The 22,362-nt window shown below is 46.3% G+C and overlaps 1 protein-coding gene across 4 annotated transcripts in view; it reads left to right on the forward strand.

Moving 5' to 3' along the window:
- The first annotated feature begins 9,735 nt into the window (after window positions 1-9,735).
- ME3 (malic enzyme 3) overlaps window positions 9,736-22,362 on the forward strand; it is a 218,260-nt gene continuing 205,633 nt past the window's right edge. The window contains exons 1-2 of one of the 4 annotated variants that reach the window (XM_032357748.1): window positions 9,736-10,049; window positions 10,373-10,570. In XM_032357748.1, coding sequence (XP_032213639.1) covers window positions 10,388-10,570 — 183 coding nt within the window. In that variant the 5' untranslated portion in view covers window positions 9,736-10,049; window positions 10,373-10,387. Of the gene's footprint in view, window positions 10,050-10,139; window positions 10,571-22,362 lie in introns of those variants that run through there. The other 3 variants (XM_032357745.1, XM_032357747.1, XM_032357746.1) reach the window with 3 other exon arrangements.

Below are 22,362 nucleotides of genomic sequence, written 5' to 3' on the forward strand. Positions count from 1 at the left end.
TGGGAAATGGCTGGGGGAGAAAAGGGTATGTATAGTCTGTGTTTCCCTCTTCTTCCCCCTCTCCTATGTGGTCCCTTGGAGGCTTCTTTCTTTGCATACCAACAACAAAAGACTTCGGACTCCGGACTTCTGTCCGGGGGAGCTGAGAGCAACCCTGCAGGCCATTCCTTGCTTCCTTTATAGAATGTGAGGTACGATGTATTTTCCTTAGCTTGGGGTGTAACTGAAATCCTGAGATAATAAGAAAAATCCCATTCAATATCCTGTCATACAGTATATAGATCAGTAAGCAATATTTCAGAAATGCAAATATATTGTTCCAATTTGATAGCCTCTTTACTAATTCTAATCTATTATCAATTATTTCTTATTTTGTCCAGGATTTTCATCTTGGCTTGGTATGAGCCAAGAACTTAGAGTTCATTAATTACCAAGAACTTTCTCTCTATGCTAGCTCCAGTGCTCAGCACGCACATCATGTATCTTCCGGTCTCTCACTTTCTTCTTCTCTTTTTAAAGAACTTTATTTATTTGAGAGAGAGAGGGTGCCCATAAGCTGGAGTGGGAGAAGGGGAAGAGGGAGAGGGAGCTGGATGTGGGGCCTGATCCCAGGACCCTGGGATCATGACCGGAGTGGAAGGCAGATGCTTAACTGACAGAGCCACCCAGGCACCCCGCAGGAGTAGGGTTTCTAGTGAAATGAAGGAAATTCTGTCCTTTGAGTAAGAAAACCATTCTTGTGATTAAAAAATGATCACACTCGGGGCGCCTGGGTGGCTCAGTGGGTTAAAGCCTCTGCCTTCGGCTCAGGTCATGATCCCAGGGTCCTGGGATCGAGCCCCGCATGGGGCTCTCTGCTTCGCAGGGAGCCTGCTTCCTCTTCTCTCTCTCTGCCTGCCTCTCTGCTTACTTGTGATCTCTCTCTGTCAAATAAATAAATAAATAATCTTAAAAAAGAAAAAAAAAGAAAGAAGTGTGTTTAAAAAAAAAAATGATCACACTCAACTGCCTTATTGTTCCCCCCATTGTTCAGCTTTCTTCAAGCATCATGTTGTAGGAAGGCATTTTTTCCTTTACAAGAGGAAGGTGAGAGGGGTGCCTGGTGGCTCAGTCGGTTAAGCATTTGCCTTCCGTTCGGGTCAAGATCCCAGGATCCTGGGATCCAGCCTCATGACCAGCTCTCTGCTCAGAGGAGAGCCTGCTTCTCTCTCGCTCTCTGCCTGCCATTTCCCCTGTTTGTGCACACACTCACTCTCTTTCTCTCTGTGTGTCAAATAAATAAATACAGTCTTTAAAAAAAAATGTTAGAAACCCTGCTGCTACATGAATGTTTAGTGTCTCCCTGCTTCCAGAAAGTTCTTTCTGGGGAGCAAAGTTTGTGTTCTTGGCACCATCACTGATTTGTTATAAAACCTGGACGATCTCTAAGGTCCTTTCCAACATTAGAATTATGTAATTGCATATACTCTGGTAATTACTGGATGTTTTAAAAAGTCCCCAACTCAACTCCAATACTTCTCCTGGTTTGTAAAGAAACTCCAATCCTCTCTTCATTTCTGTCACACTCATCTTGGGAAAGCAAAGGTTTTTAAAAACAGGTGCCAGGGGGGTGCCTGGGTGGCTCAGTGGGTTAAGCCGCTGCCTTCGGCTCAGGTCATGATCTCGGGGTCCTGGGATCGAGCCCCATGTCGGGCTCTCTCCTCAGCGGGGAGCCTGCTTCCCTTCCTCTCTCTGCCTGCCTTTCTGCCTACTTGTGATCTCTGTCTGTCAAATAAATAACTAAAAATTCTTTAAAAAAAAAAAAAAAACAGGTGTCAGGGCTTCTTCCTTCTTCTGAGTAAGAGCTGGGCTTTGGATGCAGTTCCATAGAATCACACAGCTTCTATTGGAGGGTCTTCTGTATGCTCTAGGCAGACAGATGACTTTAAGGTGACAGGGTGATTAGACATGTAAGCCCCTGTCTGGACACATCTCTGTTTTGTGTCAGGAGACTCATGAAGAGAAACTTGGGCCTCATCTTGGTTGACTGATACATATGTCTATTGAACCCGATAGGCCAACTGAACCTTGAAGCTGGACGGGGAAGATGCCTCTCTTTAGGAAAAACCATATTGGACAAAGGATATTTGCAGGGTAGGTGGAATTAGAAACCATAACAGGAGGAAGCAGAGGTTCAAAGTGTGGCATGAGGTTGTTCTGGAATCCAGTGGGGCCCTGTCTTTCCCCAGGAACACTTGTGCGCTCTGAGAAGGGGAGAGATGTAATAAGTGAGTCCAGAGAGGCCCATGCCATTCTGCCAGGTAAATCTGAAAGAACCATGCCAGGAGGAGTCCTACACCACCTTCTTTGCCTTTGCCTGCCACCATGAAGAGAGCTAAACTCTGAGAGTCTGGCAAGAGAGGAAAAATGGGGAATCACAGGAATTCAGAGACAGGAAGAATTATCGAGATTTTCAGGCTGTCCTCTGGAGAAGGCAGCCACCCTGGGGACTTCCGAGGTGTAGGGGTACAGGCCACTAAGTGGGAATCTGAGCAGAGTTTCACCAGTGTTGGGGACTGGATCAGGAGGCCACAGCCCCAGGGGGCAGAGGGAGCAGAAGAGTCAAAGGCGTAATTCAGATTATAAAACCTGCCTCTCTTCTGGGCAGGCTCCTAGATACAATGTTTGAGTGCACTCAGATCCTGACATTTAACAGGTGGAGGGAGACAGATTTTGCAAACTAAAAGCCAAGGGAACTTCCCTGCAACACGAGAGGAGTGGGGGGCTGGGGAACATTCACAGGACTCCCATGTTAATAGAACCTGACAGTGTCTAAAAGGCTCACACTTCTGTGTATGTGTGTATGTGTGTGTTCATTCTATGATCACTAAAACATAGTTAAAATTTACTGAACATTCAGTTTCTACGGTTACCTGCCTTAGAGCTATACCAGTATTTCACACTGAAACTTTGAAAATTGTACCTTTGAAAATTCAGTTAAATGCAATTTAACCAATGTTTATTTAGGAATGATTACACAGAGAACACAGAGGAACACAGAGGAAGTATTGAAACAGTAATAGTTAATATTTATTGAAGATTTACTATGCACCACATACTGCATCTTCATGACCACCTTATGCATTAAGTACTATCATTATCATCCTAGTTTTATAGGTAAGAAAATCGAGGTTCAGGAAGATGAAGCAAATCCCCCAGGATCACACAGCTAATTACTGGCAGAGCAGGGACCCAAACCGCGAAGCATCTGACTGCAAAGAGAAAGCTCTCAGCTTCCATACAAAGAACTTGTAGTGTATATCGGCAAAATACTCAGATGAAAACCCCACACGGTGACCTTGGTTTCTATCCCTTATTTTACCCCTTACTTATTTTATTGTGCAAAGTAAGGTGTTAAATATCGTATTCGTGCAGCTCACTCTGAAAACCTGCTATGAACATCAGGGTCAACCCTGTAAAATATAAAAAGGCACTTCGCTAACTCTGATGCCTGAAGAGAAAAAGGGCGTCTTCCAGTCCAGTCCGTGTCACCTGAATGCTGCTTGATGGGTCTCCACGTTCACCCTTTACAAGCCAGTCTTTTAGATTCGAAACCAAGCCCCAGGTTCAAGCTAAGGAGAATTAAATCCACCTGCTCCGAGAAGTGCAGATTCCTAACATGAGTGGCCTGCGTGGGACAACTGGTGGGACCTGGACGGAGAAACACTGGCCTTTGGGTCGGAATCCACATGCAGCCTCCCCGCCCAGTGAACGCTGGCTCTGTCATCTCAACGATGACACAGGTAAGTGCGCCGCAGTGACAGACTGCGCAAGCCAGCCACTCTAACAGGGGATCCACAAAGGAGGCAAATTACCCCTCTTTGGGGGCAAGGCTCAGTGAACCGGGAAGGGGTGCTGGAGGCTTACTCTGAGCTGCGGGGAGGAGGGTGGAGTGGTGAAATGTTGTGAGACGGGGACAGGGAGCGGAAGAGAACCGACGTTTGCTGAGCATAGCCTGTCCGTCTCACCGATCACCTTCACAGAAGCCTTCATAGGAAAACAACAAGTAACCCAAACTCTAGTGCATTCCTCAAGATGCCTCCAGAAAGCTAATGATTTTTGTTCCACTGAGGAATAAAACTGTCGACAGAGGAGAATACGCTTTTTTCCCATTATGGAAGTGGGCTGGACTGTGGCGAAGTCCAGGAGGAAGCGGTAGGCCACGCTCATTACAGTTTAACAAGCTTGGAGCCCAAGAAGTGAAGGAGCCAGAGGAGCAGGGGTCAGAAGGCGCGGGGGACGCTGAATGGGCCAGATGGGCGAATCACATTGCGGACAAAGAACTCTCCCCTTCGACTGCTGGGCCACTGCCCTGACCTCCCAACAAACACCCAGGGCACAAATTTGTTCCCCCTTATCAGCTGCTTAGCTCAGCAGCTGCTACCATGAATTTCTGTTACCGCGTCCTGCTTCTTACGAACAGTTGCCTTTTTGTCTAACTTTTGTGTGAGGAGGGAGGAGGCCGACGGGCCAGGAGCATAACGGAGAGATGGCACGGTCACTGTTCAGAGGACTGAGGGCTTGAATGGAGTGTTTCAAGAGGGGCAGAAAATAGATTTTTTTTTTTTTCTTAAACAACCTCTGGGAAATCCGGAGGCCTAGAGAACACATATGAAGTGCTGGTTATTCATTCTCTCCCCAGTCACTCCGATCAAGGGCATTTTCTTCTTGGGATTTCTGTTGCGGGGCGGAAGCAGTGGGCATGTGTGAACGGATTATAGATTGTTTGTGCCGAAACCAGCCATGAAAATAAGAGCTGGCCTGTAGGCCAGGCTTGGAAGGGAGCAGACCTGTCGAGGATTAGTGCGGAAATAAGTGAGAATCAGGCAGGGAGTCTGATGAGAAAGAAATACTGTACACTCTATCCTTCTCTCTGGAAGCAATTACGTGTGGTACCACAACTCCTTGGGTAGAAACCTGAATGGATTTATTAACAAGGATTTCAAAGTGTTTTTGTGATAACAGGATACAGGGATAATGGAGTCTGGTGGCCGCTTCTATGAGAAAAGTGGGTACTTCAAAGATACCCATTTCTTGTGAAAATTAGGTATTAAAAATTATGGCATTGCAACAGAAGAGCAGGGAAACGGAATGCAATGAAATAGAAAAATAAGAAACATGTTTTCTTCTCTTCTCTTAACCAACAAAATTACTATTTGATTTCCCCCTGTGGCATTTTCAGAATATCAGGGAACTGTTTATGCCCACTGGATCGGACAAGGGGAGGGTGGCAGGGAGGTGGAGAGAGGGAAAATCAGTCACCCTGGAAACGACCCCAAAGGAGGGGTCAGTGTCTCCGTGGCCCCTCTCCTCCACATCCATTTCTAACTCATACCCTCTGCACTACTTTGGCCTTCCCCATTCATGTGGATCAAACGTGGTCCAGTGGGTATTTGTTGCAAAGAACCCTGGGCTAGGTGTGGTGTAAGATACAAGGCTGATGAGTTAACAATGAGGATGATCACTGGGGATCAGCTGACCTCGGTACATTTGGAGCTCACCGGTACCAGGCCTTGCTAAGCACTTCCCAAACAGAAGCCCTTAGTATCCTGCCAGGGCTTCTGGAGCCTGGGCTAAATCCTGGTTTACTTCAGAGAGTTATTTGACTTCTCCAGGTTTTATTCTGTCATCTGTAAAATGGAGACAATAATGGTACCCGTATCAAGCAGGGTCCAGTCAGGATTTAACAGAAAGAACTGGTTTCACGGGTACTTCAGGGCTGAATGAGAAAGAAGGGAGTTTTGAAGCAATCACAGAGGGTAGCCTCAGTAAGCAGCTCCCACCTCTAAGGCTGGAGGAACCAAGGGAAGAAGTCTGGACGGCTAAGAAGCTAGACCTGTAGAGGAGAAGACCCCTGAAGTTTATAGGGGCCTGTGAAGCTTGTTATAGAATGTGGGAGGACAGTGGAGGCTGCATTTGCTGCTGATGCTGGGGGGTTGGGGAGTGAGGGGATACTGAAAGGCAAAAAAAAAAAAAGCAAACCCAGAGAAAGGAGGCAATGCCCCACTCTGGCCTTCCATCTCTCTCTCTCTCTCTCTCTCTCTCTCGTGCCCCCTATTGGCAGAAATTAATAGGATACTTGAATCCAAAGAACTGCTTTACAGAGTCCAAGCACCGGCCATACACCAGAGGATAAAAAAGTAGATCTAGAGCCGAGAGAAATAGTTTAAAAACAAGCTCAGTATTTTATAAAAATATGATGGCATTACATGAGTTGATACTTATAAAGCACTAGAACAGTGCCTGGCATGTGGAAGTACATTATAATGTGCTTTTAAAAAAACAAATAAATACATTAATCCGCCAAAAACCAATGTAGGAAGTCATATTAGAATCCCAGTTTTATTCACGAAGATGATGGGGCTTACAGAGGTCACATAAAGTGCCCAGGGTTATACAAGCTCGTCATTGGTGAAGTCAAGACTGTCTGAATGCGAAGCTGTTGCTTTTACTTCTCTGAGCCCCTTTGAGGTGCGGAAAAGACAAGCACATAAGTCAATTACTTCACAGAGAGACAGACTATAAAAGCGCAATAGGACAGCTGCAAATAACAGACTTTGGGGAGCATGCGGAAGACAGAAAAGCTGCTATGGGCTGGGGAATCTGGGCCACTTACCTGATGGTGGATGTGGTGTTTGAGTGCAGCCGGGGAGAAAGGACAGGGTCTAACTGGCAAGTGCCAGAAGCAGAAGAAACTACTTGAGCTAAGTCCCAGAGTGCAGGCATGCGTGCTGAGTCTGAAGGCTGGGACAAAAATGTTCCTGATCGTTCTCCTTTGGCATAAACAGTAGAGCTGAAGTATCTCTGAATATAATATAAATTCTATTAAATATAATAGAATTTAATGGGAATTAAAGAGTTCTTTTAGGGCAACCATGAACATGAAATGTTGTGTAGAATATTACACATTTGTGAAACAATGGGATTAGCCAAAAATTAATGAATTTTTAGCGCACCTCCATTTTTTAAACCCATACGTAGAGACATTAAGATCTGCTTACAAAAGACAAATGGTCTTGTTTCAAGATAGCTGACTGGACTACTAAAACTCTTAATTTGAAGCTATTACGATATCCTTTCAGCGGTACACCAAATTTGGTTTCAATCAAGTCCACTTCTTGGAAGGTTATGCACATATTTGGTTCACTTCCATTTTATTTAATTCAACAAACTGAATGCATTCTTGGTGCCAGGCGCTGTCTCAGGTATTGAACATGCTAAAAATTGCAAATGGTGGTTCCAGCCCTCAAGGAGCTCAATCCAGTAGGGTAACGGATAGCTATGCAAATCTTGGGAATCCAAAATGGAAAAGCAAAGGTACTAAGTGCACTGGGAATATGGAAAGTGGCCAGGGAGGATGGGAATGGAATTCCTTTCCAGCCACCCCAGGAAGCAGCATCACAACCATGGCAGTAAATGGGACGTGCAGGGAGAGAGGCCAAAACAAATTATGGAGACTCATTAGTTTTATCTAGTGCTGGACCAGATCACAGCACTGGCTAGCTAAGGAAATCAGAGTTGTAGGGAGTTGGAATAAGTTCTGGAAAGTTTCTATGACTTGAACCTTGTCTCTGTATCCTATGGTTAGCTGTAAAAGTAAAGAAATTGTCCTAAAAGCAGAGATGGAAACCGTGCATGCCAATAGTAAGAGCTAACGGTGTCTGAGCATCCACTCTATGCCAAACACTTTAATATAAAATGAGTACTATATCTAGACATGTAGTTTTTTAGTCCCCAGGAACCCATTTTCCCCTTCTTCCTTGTAGTAGAATATGTGTCTTTCCCATTACCGACAATATTTTCCAGGCTTCCCTGTAGTTTGACTGTGACTTAGTTTTCATCAATAGAATGTGAGTAAAAGTCATGTAGGTAACTTACACGTCACTTCCCCAAAGAAGTGCCCTTCACTTCCTTTTTCCCCCTTTCCACTGGCTGGGAAGCCCATGTGGTTTCAGTGCTTCTGGGCACAGTAGGACGCCTGGAGAAAGGACATGGGCTCCTGAACAGCTCTGTGGCAGAGAGCCCTCACCTCCTCTTGCTACTGCCTTCTGCTGCTAGGACCTCTCCTTTCCTGCGGCCAAAGATCAAAACACACGAAAGAAAGACAACATTGCTAGAATTATGTCTGAGTTAAGAAAGGAGAGGCCACAGATGCGGACATGTGAGAGACTCTCATAATATGTGAACTGTGCATGCTTCAGTGAATAGATTATATAAAAATTATATTGGCTTGTTTGGAGCTTTTGTTGTTTCCGTCCTGGCTTCCAGTACAGTTTCGAATGACTGGGGTTTACCTATTAAGTGTTCTCCAGGTGAGAGAAAGGTCATTGTATCAAGCCAGGCAGACTCATTCAACAAACAGGTTTTGACCATTTGCTGTGTGTCAGGAATCAAAGATGAAAATACACCCAGACACACAATCTCACCTCTCAAGATTTGTTGACTAGTGGGATGATGTGCACATATAAAAACAGTATTGAGAGGAAAGTATCAACCCAAACTGTTTGTTTGTTTGTTTGTTTAAATCATGTATTGGCTTACGTAAATCTGCAGTTCAAGGGTTCACCATGTCTGCCGCTGCCCCTGCCTAGATTCAGGATCCTCTCCTCTCCCTCAGGAAGAATCTCCTTCCGTCTTCTTTACAGTCCAATCTTTATGAAAGTGGCTGTCCCTTTCCTTCATTCACCCAACTATCAGTTGGAAAAAATTATACAAAATTCACTTCTCAGCTCACACCCTGAGCTGAGAAGTGAAGATATAGACGTTTACAGGCAAAGAGGCTTTCCACATGAAACTTACATTCTAGATGGAGACAGACAATAAATAATTAGAGAAATGAGCTAATGACTGGCTCTGGCAAGTTCTGTGAGGGGAAAAATCCTTCTCTCTATAGTCCCTCGTGGAGGCTGACATTGGATGAAGTGGAAGAAAGGCCTTCAGTTGACAGTTTTGTGGAGACCAGAGAGAATGAACACTGTAAGTAGAGGTGACAGCAAGTACAAAGGCCCTGGCGTGGGAAGAAATTGGATGGGGTGGAAACACAGGAAGGAGCAACTGTGGTTAGAGTGCAGTGAGAGAGAGAGTGGGATAGGGTTCACCCTATCTTCAGATTCACCCGAAGAAGTTCATCTTCTTCAGGTTCACCCGAAGAAATTGCAGAAGACAGGCTGTGGGATAACCTATAGACATCCAAAAGAGTTTGGATTTTATTCTACATACAATGAAATGTTTGCTTTAAAAGGAATCTCCTGGCTACTATGTGGGCAAAGTATAAAGTTAAATTCAGGACTAGATGGACCTCAAGTCCTTGTCTGTCCACAGCAATCCATGCCTGGGCTCCACAAGGTACGCAGGAGCCCTTTTGGTAACTGTAGATCCTGTATCAGTGATGTCCCATAGAACTTCCCGCAAAGATGTAAATGTTCCATATCTGTGCTATCCAATCCCAAGCTGCTAGACCTTGAGCACGTGAAATGAGGCTAGGTGTGACTGAGGAAATGGATTTTTAAAATTTTATTCCATTTAAATTATTTAAATTTATAGATCCACATGTGGCTAATGGCTATTGTACTGTGCCGTGCAAAGCAACACTGGGTGTCTGGGGATTTCAGCTTTGAAACCCAAAGCCAGGGCCTTCCCGCAAAGGTGAGTGAGCAAAGGGCATGTTACTCCCTAAACGCTAACACCCTCTGTGCGTTCAGCTTGTCAAGATGGAGACGATCAGGAGGCATTCTGAGCTTCATTTTGCCCCTGGGGAGGCACGTGCACAGGGTTAAGAGGCGCCCCACGGGCGTCCTCAGGGGAAGTCCCGCACTGCGAACAAAGGTTTGGGGACCTCTCTTTCCAGAACGCATAAGCCCTGCGCTCTCGCGGCCGCTGGTGCGGTGCAGCCATTGGCAGGAGGAGAACATCGGACCGCAGCGCCTTGCCCCGCCTGCGACACCCGCTCCGGGCGCAAGACAGGTGGGCTGGGGAAGGAAGGATCCGCGAGCCGCCGAGCGACGTTGGAGGTTCGGGGCCCCTAGCGGAGCAGTTGTCTCTTCCTCGCGGGGATGGGGGCGGGGGTGGCGCGGGCGGTCACCCGCACCGGATCTGCTTCCCGGGCTTGCTTTCGCTTTGGCGGGGGCTTGGCTAGGCCTGCGCACCGCAAGCTAGCGGAGAGAGCCGCGCAGGTGGCGGCCGAGGACGGGCGGAGGCTGGTGCCTTTCGCCCTTCAGGACCCGCTGCCTTCTCCCCGAGGAGGCGTCCCGGGCTCTGACTCGGTGCCCTGAAGCGCGCGTGGCTCCTGGTTGGCCGTCAGGCACCCCTGACCTTGGTTTCTCCCCGGTGCCAGGTCTGCGCAAGGACCATGGGCGCCACGCTGGGCACGGGCGCGCGGCTGGCGCTCCTTCGGGGCCAGGCCTGCGGCGGCGTCCCGCGCTGGACGCCCTCCGCGCCCGCCCGCGGCTGCCACTCCAAATCCGGCCCGGCTCGCTCCGTGCCCCTGAAGAAGCGCGGATACGATGTCACCAGAAACCCGCATCTCAACAAGGTAACGGTCCCGGAGGGTAGGGTGGCCCCAGCCGCTGTCCTGTGGCGGGCCGGGAGGGGCGCCCCGCCTCCTGGGTCTGGGCTGGATCCTCCCAGGCGCCCTTCCAGAGGTTTTCCATTTTTGTCCTGCAGAGGCTTCGCGTTTGTCGGTTTGGCTTCCCTCCCCTCCTTGCTCTTCTGTGCGGAAAGCGGTGACCGGTAGTGCAGGGCGCCTCATCGCTTCCACAAGAACAATAAAGACTGGTTAAGGTCCTCTGACCAGTCTGACCTGTGGTCGGAGCTCCGCCTGAGGTTAGCCAATTCTGTTGGTCGCGGGTAGTTCATTTAGCCTCTGTCAAGCACGTTTTCTTATCTGTAAACGAGAGACAGTTGCCCCTGGTGTGTAGTGAGATTTAGAGAGAAAATGGAGGCAGAGTTCTTAGCATAGGACCTGACACCCAGTGAGAACAAATGTCAGCTACGGTTATAACTGTTATTCTGAGAAAAAGATCATTTTTGAGAGCTGCGGGGAAAAGGAAGGCTAGAATTACAGAACTTTTAGACCTTAATGGCCATCAAAGATCCTAATTCAAACCTCTCCTTTTATAGATGAGAAAACAAAACAAGGAAAACTAGCTCAAGGTCACCAGCTGGTTAGTTCTGGCCCTGCCACTGGAATCCAGAGCGTGGTGCTGAAGATTCTGGGAGTACAGTTTAGTATTACTGGAGTTAAAGCCCTGGAAGCAAAGAGACCTGGATTTAAGGCCTGTCTCCCGACACCTCCTCAAATTAACTTGGGCATCTCATTTAATACCTACTTTTACGTAGATATTCAGGTTCAACTTTCTCCTGCCTAACATGGATATAGTGACAGAACCACCATTCTTACCTCATCTGGTTATTGTGACAATCAAATGAATTACTAAACTTGAAATACTATTTTAAGCTATATAGAGTGCTTGATAAATAGGTAATCACTACAAAATAAAATTTTTAATAATTTCTTTGACTCAGAATTGCGAAATGCAAGTGAGAAAACACATGTGGAAAGGTTTTTTTGAGAAATAATATTATACAGATGCTAAGTATTAGGATCATTTTCTACAGAATTAATAGAAGAAGCTAAGGGAAAAAAAATCTTTCAACCTCTGCTTATTGCACTACTCCTTGGTCCCCTCCCCCCCAAAAGACTGTAAATCTTTTGTATATTACTACTTTGGGATATTTAAAGTGTCTTATGAATTGTAATTGCTTTGGTAGCAAACTGGCTTGACCAACAGATACCTTTTACTAAATATGTAGAGAAAGGATTGCAGGCAAGGCTTGACCCTGCAGCGCAGATGGCGTCTCTAAGGATGCAGGTTCTCTCTGGCTCTCTGTTCTGCTTCTTCAATGTCAGCTTTGTCCTCAGGCTTCAGGCAGTGCTGGCATAATCTCCTATCTCCTTTTCCCACACCGCACTGTGCAAAGATAGAAAGACATTTTCTTTGGGAAAGGAGGATACTTTCTGAAGCCTCAGAGATCATTGACTCTGATTGAATTCCCTTCCTATTCTCAAACCAATTTTCCTAATTTAAGCCAGTCAGGGCTCACCCCTGAAATTAAAGAGAAAGTTTCAGGTAGGACCACTCCAGCTGGTTTAGAGTAAGAGGATGGGATTCCTCCACAGCAAATCTGTGTCCTGTCATCAGACAAAGAAGGGATTGGTACTGGAAAGCAAAACAATAAATTCCCACTACAGACTCCAGGGGTTTTGATAATACTTGCCTTAGAAGTACTGACATATTATCAATCACCACTTACTGCTTTGGGACTAGTTTAAAAAAAATAAAGGAAGGGCTTGAATGCCTTCTTTTTTAGCCCTAAGTTTGGGGTTCCTTAAAAACACTTTTCCCTTGTCCCTGATATAATTTTTTCCCCTCCTAAATAGTAAAAGTGGGACGTTGTCTGTAAATCTAGGGGATCGGACCCTTTTGTAATGTTCCAAAATCTTTGTATGTCCCTGAAGTCCGTTGATGCCGGTCTGGGGTGAGGTGGGTATCTGGGGTGATGCAGAGGGCTGGAGGAGGAGCAGTGGAAGGAGAAGCAGGGCAGGGAGCTGCTGAGGATGCCCTTCACTTCGCTCTGGAGCGCCCCTCTTGCTGTTCGGCTGACCTACAGCACTCCGAGAGAGTGGGCTCTTTCCATCAGCCAGCTGGGGCGACCTGCTGAGTTAAACGGAACAACTGAGGTTATCGCTGAGAACATAAGAGAATGGCAGCTTGGCAGGGAACTGCACTTAGAGGGTGGGTCTGTGGGTGGATCCCCCCACCCCACCCCCACCCCCCACCCCCACCCCCGCTAGACTGTGAGCGCCTCCAGGGCAGGGGCTGTGTTTCATGCATTTGTGGTGGCACAGGGTAGTTGCTGGAAGATCTAGCAAGGCCATGAACATGAATATTAGCATTACATTCTTGCAGTGTGTTTACTAGATTCTTTTTAATTTTTATCTTTAACTATTTTTTTAAACTGGTGTGTGGTTGACATACAGTGTATTAGTGTCAGGTGCGGTTGTTGCCAGAGGTGAGGGAGGTGGGGGGATGGGTGAAATAGGTGAAGGAGGTTAAGAGGTGCAGACTTCCAGTTATAAAATAAGTAAGTCACAGAGATGTAAAGTGTATGTGTTCACTAGATTTGCATCCCACATTATGAGTATTCTTCGATTGCACGTTTAAAATTTTTTAATTTAAATTCAATTTATTTAACATATACTATATTATTAATTTCAGGGGGTAGAATTTAATGATTCATCAGCTGCATACAAATGCCCAGTGCTCATTCCGTCAAGTGCCCTCCTTAATGCCTGTCATCCAGTTACCCCACCCCCCCCACCTCCCCTCCAACAATCCTCAGTTTGTTCCCTAGAGTTAAGAGTCTCTTTTGGTTTGCCTCCCTCTCTGTTTTTATCTTATTTTATTTTTTCTTCCCTTCCCCTGTGTTCATCCATTTTGTTTCTTAAATTCTGCATATGAGTAAAATCATATAGTATTTGTCTTTCTCTGATTTATTTGGCTTAGCATAATAGCCTCTAGTTCCATCCACATCATTGCAAATGGCAAGATTTCATTCTTTTTGATGGCTGAGTAATATTCCTGTGTGTGTGTGTGTGTGTGTATGTGTACACACACCACATCTTTTTTTATCCATTCATCTCTCAACGGACATCTGGGCTTTAGATAGGTCAGGAGAGACATTTAAGAAGCGTGAGGGCAGAGCATTGTCAGGAGGTGGAATTCTCCAGAAGAATAGCTGCTAAATAGACCAAGCACCACCGCTGTTCTATAATGAATGGGTCTGGTTCCTGCTCTGTCATAATCTCAATGCGAGATCCGTGACAAGCTCAGGGACCCCTCTGCCCTTGTCACACCACTGTTGTAACGATCATGGGAGATGCCTGGGAAATCATTTTGAACACTGTGGTGAGATAATCAGATGATCATGTGGACACTTCCCAGAGCTGGGGCCGGAGGAGCCTGTAGAGAAGACCTAAAGTTTTCAGATTATGGGTCACAAACTGTGGGACATGAAGTTAGCTTAGTGGGTCTCACCAGCATTTTAATTTTTTAAAAGTGGTGCTCGCTTCGGCAGCACATATACTAATTTTTTTAAAAGTGGGTTAGAATAGAATTTAAAAACAGCAAATGCATCAAATGTAATAAAGAAGAGTGTTAAATCACCATGTGAAATGCTGATCTTCACTGTGGATTTTTGTTTAAAAAAACAAAAGCTTTTGAACATCGTTGTTCTCATTCAACACATCAGTTTCAAATGAGGGAACGGACTGAGCAAGTCAAGTAACCCCACAGAGACTGTCATTTGTTGCAGAAGTGGGCAGAAGCAGCCCGCCTCCTGAATTTCAGGCCAGCGAACAGCGATGACATTTCCCATGTACATCTGCTTTGGCTGATTTAGACAGATTCCTAATAATGACAGGGTTGGAACTAGATGATTCTGAGTTCCCTGCAGGAGTCTGTGTTTTCTAAGTCATACAAACGCACTGGTACATCAATTTTTATTTCCTTTTTCACTCCTACCATTCATCTCAGATTTGCACTAGATCTTTTCTATTATCCATGGTGACTGTGGCAACAGAGCAGAGCTTTCATTCTGTATTACAAGATGTCAGCCATATTTTACTTACCTTAAATAGGCAACGATGTACTCCATTTCATCGTCATAGGCAGGTATCATCCCCATTCTGTACAGGTAGCAAATGGGCCTTCAATCCATTTCTGGGCTCAACTTACCTATAGCCTCTCTTAGGAAGGGCTGTCCTATTCCCTGCTCCTGAAACAAGATTTGAGCACCAGCCCCCACCAACCCCGCTTGTCTTATTGCTCTGTGTTTGTTTCCTTTTGGCCTGAGCACCTGTTATAAGGTCTGGTTGGTGTTTCTTCCACCCTGGGCCCTGGGTACCCTGCAGACAGACTCTGACACATGATATTCTCTATATCTGACTTGAGATGCTCAATGAATATTTGCTCTTGAAATGACCTCAATTGAGTCATGGCCCCTTTGCTGTCAATGTTATTAATCCTACTGCCACTACTTTACAGTTAGCCTGATGCCCTCATTGTCTGGAAAAATGCCCACCAATGGCCTGTTTGAAGGAAAAATATCTCCTTGGCTCTTATCCCTCCACACTTAAGGACATTTCACTGCACACGTCTGTTATTTCCCAGAGCATATCAACCTCCTCCTTTGACCCACATGCCAGTGATGGATTTTTGCCTTCTACCACCCACCACCTGCTTCTTGGCAGTTTTTCTTCTTGGGCTTGATACGCAGGGAAAGAATGAGCAAGAAGAGTGTTTAGATCACCATGATCACACGCCTGCGCCTTTTAGGCCGTGGGACCTCCGAGCTGCAGGGCCCTGTAGGTGACCACTTTCCTACGTGGACCTGGCGCCTGGAGGTCACTGAACGTGCAGAGGTCCAGTGGCCAGTGCTGCGGCATTGGCTGCACGTCTGAGGTGGCACGGGTTTTAGCTCCATCTTCTGTACACAGTGGTGAGTCATTAGATTCTCATTTGGTGCCAGCTTAGAACTTGACCTTGCCTCCTTGGCATGAGGGGAATCTGTCCCACACTTGGCTCATCGATCTGTCAGGAGATGGTGGCTGGGGGTATGGAGATTGAGCAGTTTGTTGGGGATGCTGCTTTCTGTCCCCAACGCAGACAGCATAATGTACCTTCGTGAGACCCGTGCTTCGGGCAGGATGTTGAATTGGGCCCCCCTGACTGACAGAGAAACAATGGGTTCTTTTTTTTTTTTTCAATAGCTAAAAAGTTTAATAATTCATTTTTAAGCTTAAGATTACAGAAAATCTCTTCTCAGTTTGTGAGTGATTGCAGCGATGGTCCCAATGTTTTATCCATCCTGTATCCATCATTTTTACCAGGTAACCTCATACTCTTTTACCACTGGGATCAGAGTGTCCTACTATATCAATCGACACTGAGTTCAACCATGTGATTTGAAGCAGTGGGTTCTTAAGTCAACACTGTTTCCATGATGTATCAGTTCATTCTACACTGGCGCCTCTTGTACTGTGACTCAGGATGTTGAAGTGCAAATATTGTTCCAGTATTTTAAGAACAAACAAGCAGAGGCAGGTTGAAATTAAATCCTACCTTGTTGACTACTGTTCTGGCTTCATGGGACTGATAGCATTTGGTGTCAGGGCTTTGTGCTTGGAGTGGCTAATGGAACCTGTATTCGTTTGGCCAAAGTTTAGGCAGCTGTGAAAACCCCAAGATGAAGACTTAAATGAGATAGAAGTGTGTTTCTCTAATCAACAAGCCTGGGTAGACAACTGCAGGTCAGTGTGTGGCCTGACGTTGTTGCTGTGTGTGTTGCTACGTTCTGTGGTCCAAGGTGGCTGCCCTAGCCTCTGCCAACGATTCCACACAGAAACCAGAGGGAAGGGGAAACGCCTCTTGAGGGCACAATCTGAACATTGCAGATGTCGTTTTCACTCCCACTCAGCTAGCCAGAACTTGATCATAGGCTGCAGCTAGCTGCAAGAGAACCTGGGAAACGCAGTCTGTAGCCTGGGGTCCGTATGTGCAGCTAACATTTCTACACCATTAGGGATATTGGGGAAACTGCCACAAAATGTTTCTCTTTTAACTTTTAACATTTTTAACCCTTTTAACTCTTTTAACTTTTTTAAAAAAATTCTTTTGACTTTTAACGTTTTTAGTGTCAACTTTACCCCAAACTTTAAAATCCATCCATTTCTCTCTATCCCTGCTACCTCCAGCCCTGTCCATCCCTTCATCATCTCGTGTCTAGATTTTGCAGGAGCCTGCTCATTGATCTGCCACCTTCCCATCGTCTTCCTTCGGATTCTCAGAACCACATCTTGGGAGGTTAAAACCGGGCACACATCCTTAACCACTCTCCTTCCTTCAGACCCCATAGCCAGTCCTCCAAATAGTTCTTTTGCTCTATTTTTGGACGAGGTCTGGAATCCAGCCCCCGCTCACCATGGCTCCCACCCTGACCTAAGCCACCGATGTTTCTTGGCTGGGTAACTGCAGGGGCCACCTCGCTGCTGTCCTTGCTTCCCCCTGAGCTCCTCTTGTTTACTTGTGCACCGCAGCCAGCGTGATCCTTTTAAAACCGTTTGACCACGTCACTCTTCTGCTCAAACCCCACAGTCAGAGTCCTTAGAACAGCTTGCCTCATTGGACCCCCCTGCCCTCGTCTTTGCTGCTGCCCAGCCTCACTTGCTGCCAGCTGGCCTCCCTGCTGTTCCTCACACACCCTCAGCATGCTCCTGCCTCAAGTCTTTGCACTGGCTGTTCCCCCTTCCTTGAACACATGTCCCCTCAATAGCCACATGTTAACTCCCTCGCTTTCTTCAAGGCTTCTCCCTTTCTCAGTGAGACCCACTCTGCCCCACCAGATGTCCTTGTGAATGCCCTGCACTTTTCTTGGCCCTCCTTAATGTGGAGGGTTTTGATACTTCCTAATGTATTATTTAATTACCTTACTGAAAATACCCTTGTTTATTGTTTGCATTTCCTCATGACGATGTAAGCTCCGTTCGGGCAGGCATTCTTGTTTTATTTGTTCATTGATGTATCGGAGGCACTCAGAACAGTGCCTGGCCTGTATGTGGCACTCAATAAACAGTTATTGGAAGAGTGAGTCATTCAGAGAGTTCTGCTGAGGCTTCTTCCTCTCATCCCTTCCCTTCACCTCCCTTTTCGCCAAAGCCCCTGTCTTTCACCCTGGTAACTCTTCTTCCCCAGGGCCCCCCTTTGCAGTGTTGATATGCCCAGGATCACCTCTATCTGGATTGTAGATCACCAGGGCTAAGTAAATAACGTCCAGACCAACCTTTGGAAGTTCATGCATCTCACTCCGGTGACATTTGTATTCTGTGGAAACCCCACAAAATAGTCTTATTTCAAGCTTTGCCCGCATACCATTAGTTTTGTCTAGAGGCAGTATGTTTATTTTCATGTAATAAAATGTTAACACAGGGACCCTGCCACCTGTTCTAAAAATGATTGTAAACAGCAAAATCTAGATCATGGAAATAGCAACGCTGGAGGGCACATGCCATACAGAAATACGCGTGTTCTGGCTCAGACTTGGGCCAGCTGGCCTCTAGGCCAGTCTAACTCCAGGCTGTCAAGATGGAGTGTCTGTAGATGCTTTTTTGGGCTCATCCTCAGTCTCCCTGTTTCCAGCTTCTCTTGGTCCTCTTGGACCTTTGTAAGCTCTAGGGCTATGGCTTTATTTTACTTGGCATTTTTGTCATTTCTACCAAAGGTTTATCATCTACCCTCTTCTTTCCAAATGCCAGTTTTGTAGTGAGAGGGGAGAAAAAGGTCTTTCATTCATAGGGCCCCTGCAAGGGAATCAGTCATGTGCGGCACTTCTGTTTGCAAAGACATGGACTATAGTCCGCTTCCAGACCTTCACTTTGATGTGTAGAAAGTACATTGGGAAATCCTTTGGGGTGGAGTCCGACTGCCCGTCTGATGCAGAACACAAAAGATGCTCTATGATGGTGCGATGAAAATCTGAGGGATACCCTCCTGTTGGGGTGCTGAGGTCAGTGGTTAAAAGCATGCCTTCATTCTGTACCCAGATGGTTGCCTGGCAGCCTGCTTATAACACGGCACTGACCGAAAGGACTCAGTAAGGAGTAGAATGTACCCAGTCATTTGAGGAGAGGGATTTTTTGATGGAAAGATCGTCAGCTTTGAGAAACTTGAAAAGAGAAAATCAAAGCTGCATTTGCTTTTAAAAGTTTTATTGAAAGCTGGAGGGACTAAAGAATTGAATTGAATGATTAGCAACTTGAGAATATTACTTTTTTTAAAGCATTTTGTCTGGATTCTGCACCACTGTTGGAAAGCAGAGCTACATGATGCCCAGAGCACACTTGATCCTGAAACATACTCCCCTGAGGTGTGGAACTCTGGAGGCGGCAGACTCTGGTCGTTCCTTTGGGTCCTTTTCGCTTTGCTCTTTCAGAAAACAGAAGGAGGGTGCTACCGTCTGCACGAGTTCGTATCCCTCCTGAGCTCCTGAGGGGTCCCATGACTTTCCCAATAAGAGAAAGGAAGCCGAGTGCCTTCACGTCTGAAGAGGAGCTGGGTCTCCACTCACAGTAGACAGTCTCTCCTCCCTCTTTCTCTGGTTTCTGAAGGATGCGGTGAGTTTTCCAAGCCAGATTCCTTCTGTGCCAAATTTCCTTCCGTAGGGGAATGTCTTGTGGAGGGAATTTAAGGAATAATGATAGGAATAGCATTTTTTTTAGGACATGCAATGTGCCCAGAATTGTTCTAAACAGTTTCTGTGCATTAACTCATTTCATATACCATAGTGTTGTGATGTATGCTCTTACATTCCAGATGAGGAAACTGAGGCCCAAGGAGGTTGGCTAGGTTACCTAACTCGCCCAAGATCATAGTGGCAGAGCTGCATCTCGAACCCAGGCCATCTGGTTGTAGGTCCACGTCCTCCCCCACTGTGATGCACAACCACTTCCGGGCTCCAAGTACCCTATCTCTTGAGACTGGCACGTGGAGTCTGATGTCTCTGGGCCATTCCCTGTCATGGGCTTCTGACGGACTGTTAGCCCTTCCACCGGCTCTGTTAGATCAGACTCCGGGAGTTGGAGAGAACTTCGAGGATCATTGGATGCCTTCTCATCACCCTTTAAATGTGTGTAATTCTCCCAAGACTCCTTTATTTATCAAAGTTATTCAGTCAACATTTGCTCCATATCTGTTCTTTTTTAGGCAGTGGAAACCCAGTGATGAATACAACCCTTCTTTGGCCTTCAAGGAGCCTATAGCGTAAACAGGGTGACGGTGGAACCAGTTAGGAAGCAGGAAGTTCAATTCAGAAGGTCTGTGTAATGGGAGGTGCATAGGTACTCGTGCTCTCTGGGGCCACCTCTACCACTCCAGCTTCCTCGATGAGCCACATGGAAGTGACTCATTCATTCCTCCCACTCCTTCGGCATTTAGCTTATGTGGTCACGGCTCTCTCCCACATTTGGTCTCAGTCTACAGACACAGTGTGCATGACTGTCTCCATTTCGATGTCGTCTTCAGAGCCAGGAGCACGTCTGAGGCATTGCCATGACCAGCCACGATGGCTTCTTCATAGTGTACCTTCAATAACAATTAGTTGGATGAATCCCTTTCCCCTTCCCCCTGGACAGGTCAGAAACCACTATGGCAAAGACAGATAATATACAACCCCATTGGCCATCTCTTCTAAAAAGATGGTGACAATATAAATTATATTTCAATTCTCCTTGGGAGTTTGAGGACTTTGAAAGTGAAGGGAAATCTTTTGTTCTGATCATAGAAGTTTCGGGAATCTACTGCTTTAAGAGAGTCTCCTGCTCTGATGGCCTGCCTGATGTATGTCATCTAAGGGACAGAAGGCTTACGATGAGATTCTTTATTCTAGTCCTTTGAAGACACTAGATTTAGGCCTGCTGTAACTAACAGCAGGTTAAAGGGTTTTGGAGGTTGAAGGAACATAGCTCAAATCGATTGCGTGTGGCCTCCCAGGGTTATGGCCTCTGACTAGGTGTTATGCAGCAGAGCACACAGGCTACCATTGAGGGGCTGGGACCCAGAGTTCCAGCTCCAACTCTCATTCACTAGATCTGGGACCTTCGAAAGGCCATTTCATTTCTCTGAGTCTCAGTTTCTCATCCGGGAATGGGGAGGATAACAAAATATACCTATCTCCCAAGGGTGCTCTCATGTTTAAATGAAATAATGCAGGTCAAGCATATTGTTGGTTAGTTCTCAGTCAGCCCATGTCTCTGAAGTTTCTGCTCCATTCTGAACACAAGGCATCACCCTGGAGCGTGTGGACCTGCCCTCTTAGAGCATCTAGTCCCAAGGAGAAGGGAGGAGCAAGAGATCCAAACTCATCTTAAGTCGGCATGCATACTTTCGATTTTGGCAGAGGTTTGCTAAGAGAGGAATGAGTCAAGGAAGAGGCACGTTGGGTGGAGGCACAATAATTTCTCTGTACTTGATGGAGCTTAAGCTGGATGTTCTAGATATTTGTCTGAAAGAAACTTGAGTAAAAATGTCTGTAGCAGCAGAAAACTCAAGGGCCATTTGAAGAGCTGGTACTTCTGAAAGTTGAAACTAGGGTCGAAGGGAGTGGCCACCATCATACCCTGCAGGAATCCTGGGACTTTTTCCCAATATTTTGGCACATCCTAACCAAGGTTTTAAAAACTGACTCTGAAAAACAAATCCAAATTTAGCTCCTCTGTTTATCTGCCAGTCTGTCTTTGTAACATGTCTCTGTCTTTCTTTCTGTCTGTCACTATAGCACTCTCAGTCTCCCGAGATTATGGTATCAAGACAGCAAGACAAGAGCACGTCAGCTCTGGCAGTTTAGCATAAAAGTTAAAATGTTGCTTCAAATCCAGCTAAATCGGGCATGGCACACCTCACCGAGCTGGCGGCCAGACCGGGCGGGGAGCCTAAGCGAGTCCTACCGTCTCCACACACTTGGCTGTGGGTGATTAATAAATACTGGCATTAAAAATATTTTAAATGAGGATCCTCCCTCTGTTAGAATCAGGATGAGCGTGCCTCCAAAGACTATTCACAAATCACCTGGTCCAGCCCTCCGTCTTGGAACAGACAATATCCTAACACGTACCACGATTTTACAGGGAGGGTTTCCGAGACCCAGACAGCCTGCCTAGGAAGTGAGTTGAGGCGGACCCTGGCCCTTCTTGGGTTGTGTCTGTGTCTCTTAGACCTGCTGCCTTTGAACGGGAGCACTTCGCTTGCCCTCGGAAAATAGCGCCTGAATCCGCCTCACCGACTTCCGTGGAGGGCCTTTGAGTCTCCCCACGGAAAGGAGATGCTTAAATATTGACATTGCCATATGTTGCTCATCTGAACATGTGCTGGTGCAGCTCCTGCTGTCAGCTCTTGGGGGTCCGTTTCTGAAGAGCAGACCCGCTCCCAACTCCCACCGCCTTCACTTCAGGTGTTGCGTTTCCCTCTGCAGTAACGCGATCGTGACGACAAAGCATTTGACAGAACGCTTACCCCTCACATCGTGCTCTCCCGTCTTACCTCTTTTATTTTTGGTCTTTTCCTCCCGCGATTATTTGTTTTGACTAGTAAGATCTCTTCAGGTCACAGGACAGTGAATAGCAATGCTATTACCACCTGATAAAACAGGCACAGATATAGATGGTGTGGGAAACAAAACAAAACAAAACCCTATTCACGGCCATTTTTAGAAACG

Source organism: Mustela erminea, chromosome 9 (genome assembly GCF_009829155.1).
Source record: "Mustela erminea isolate mMusErm1 chromosome 9, mMusErm1.Pri, whole genome shotgun sequence".
Taxonomy (NCBI): domain Eukaryota; kingdom Metazoa; phylum Chordata; class Mammalia; order Carnivora; family Mustelidae; genus Mustela; species Mustela erminea.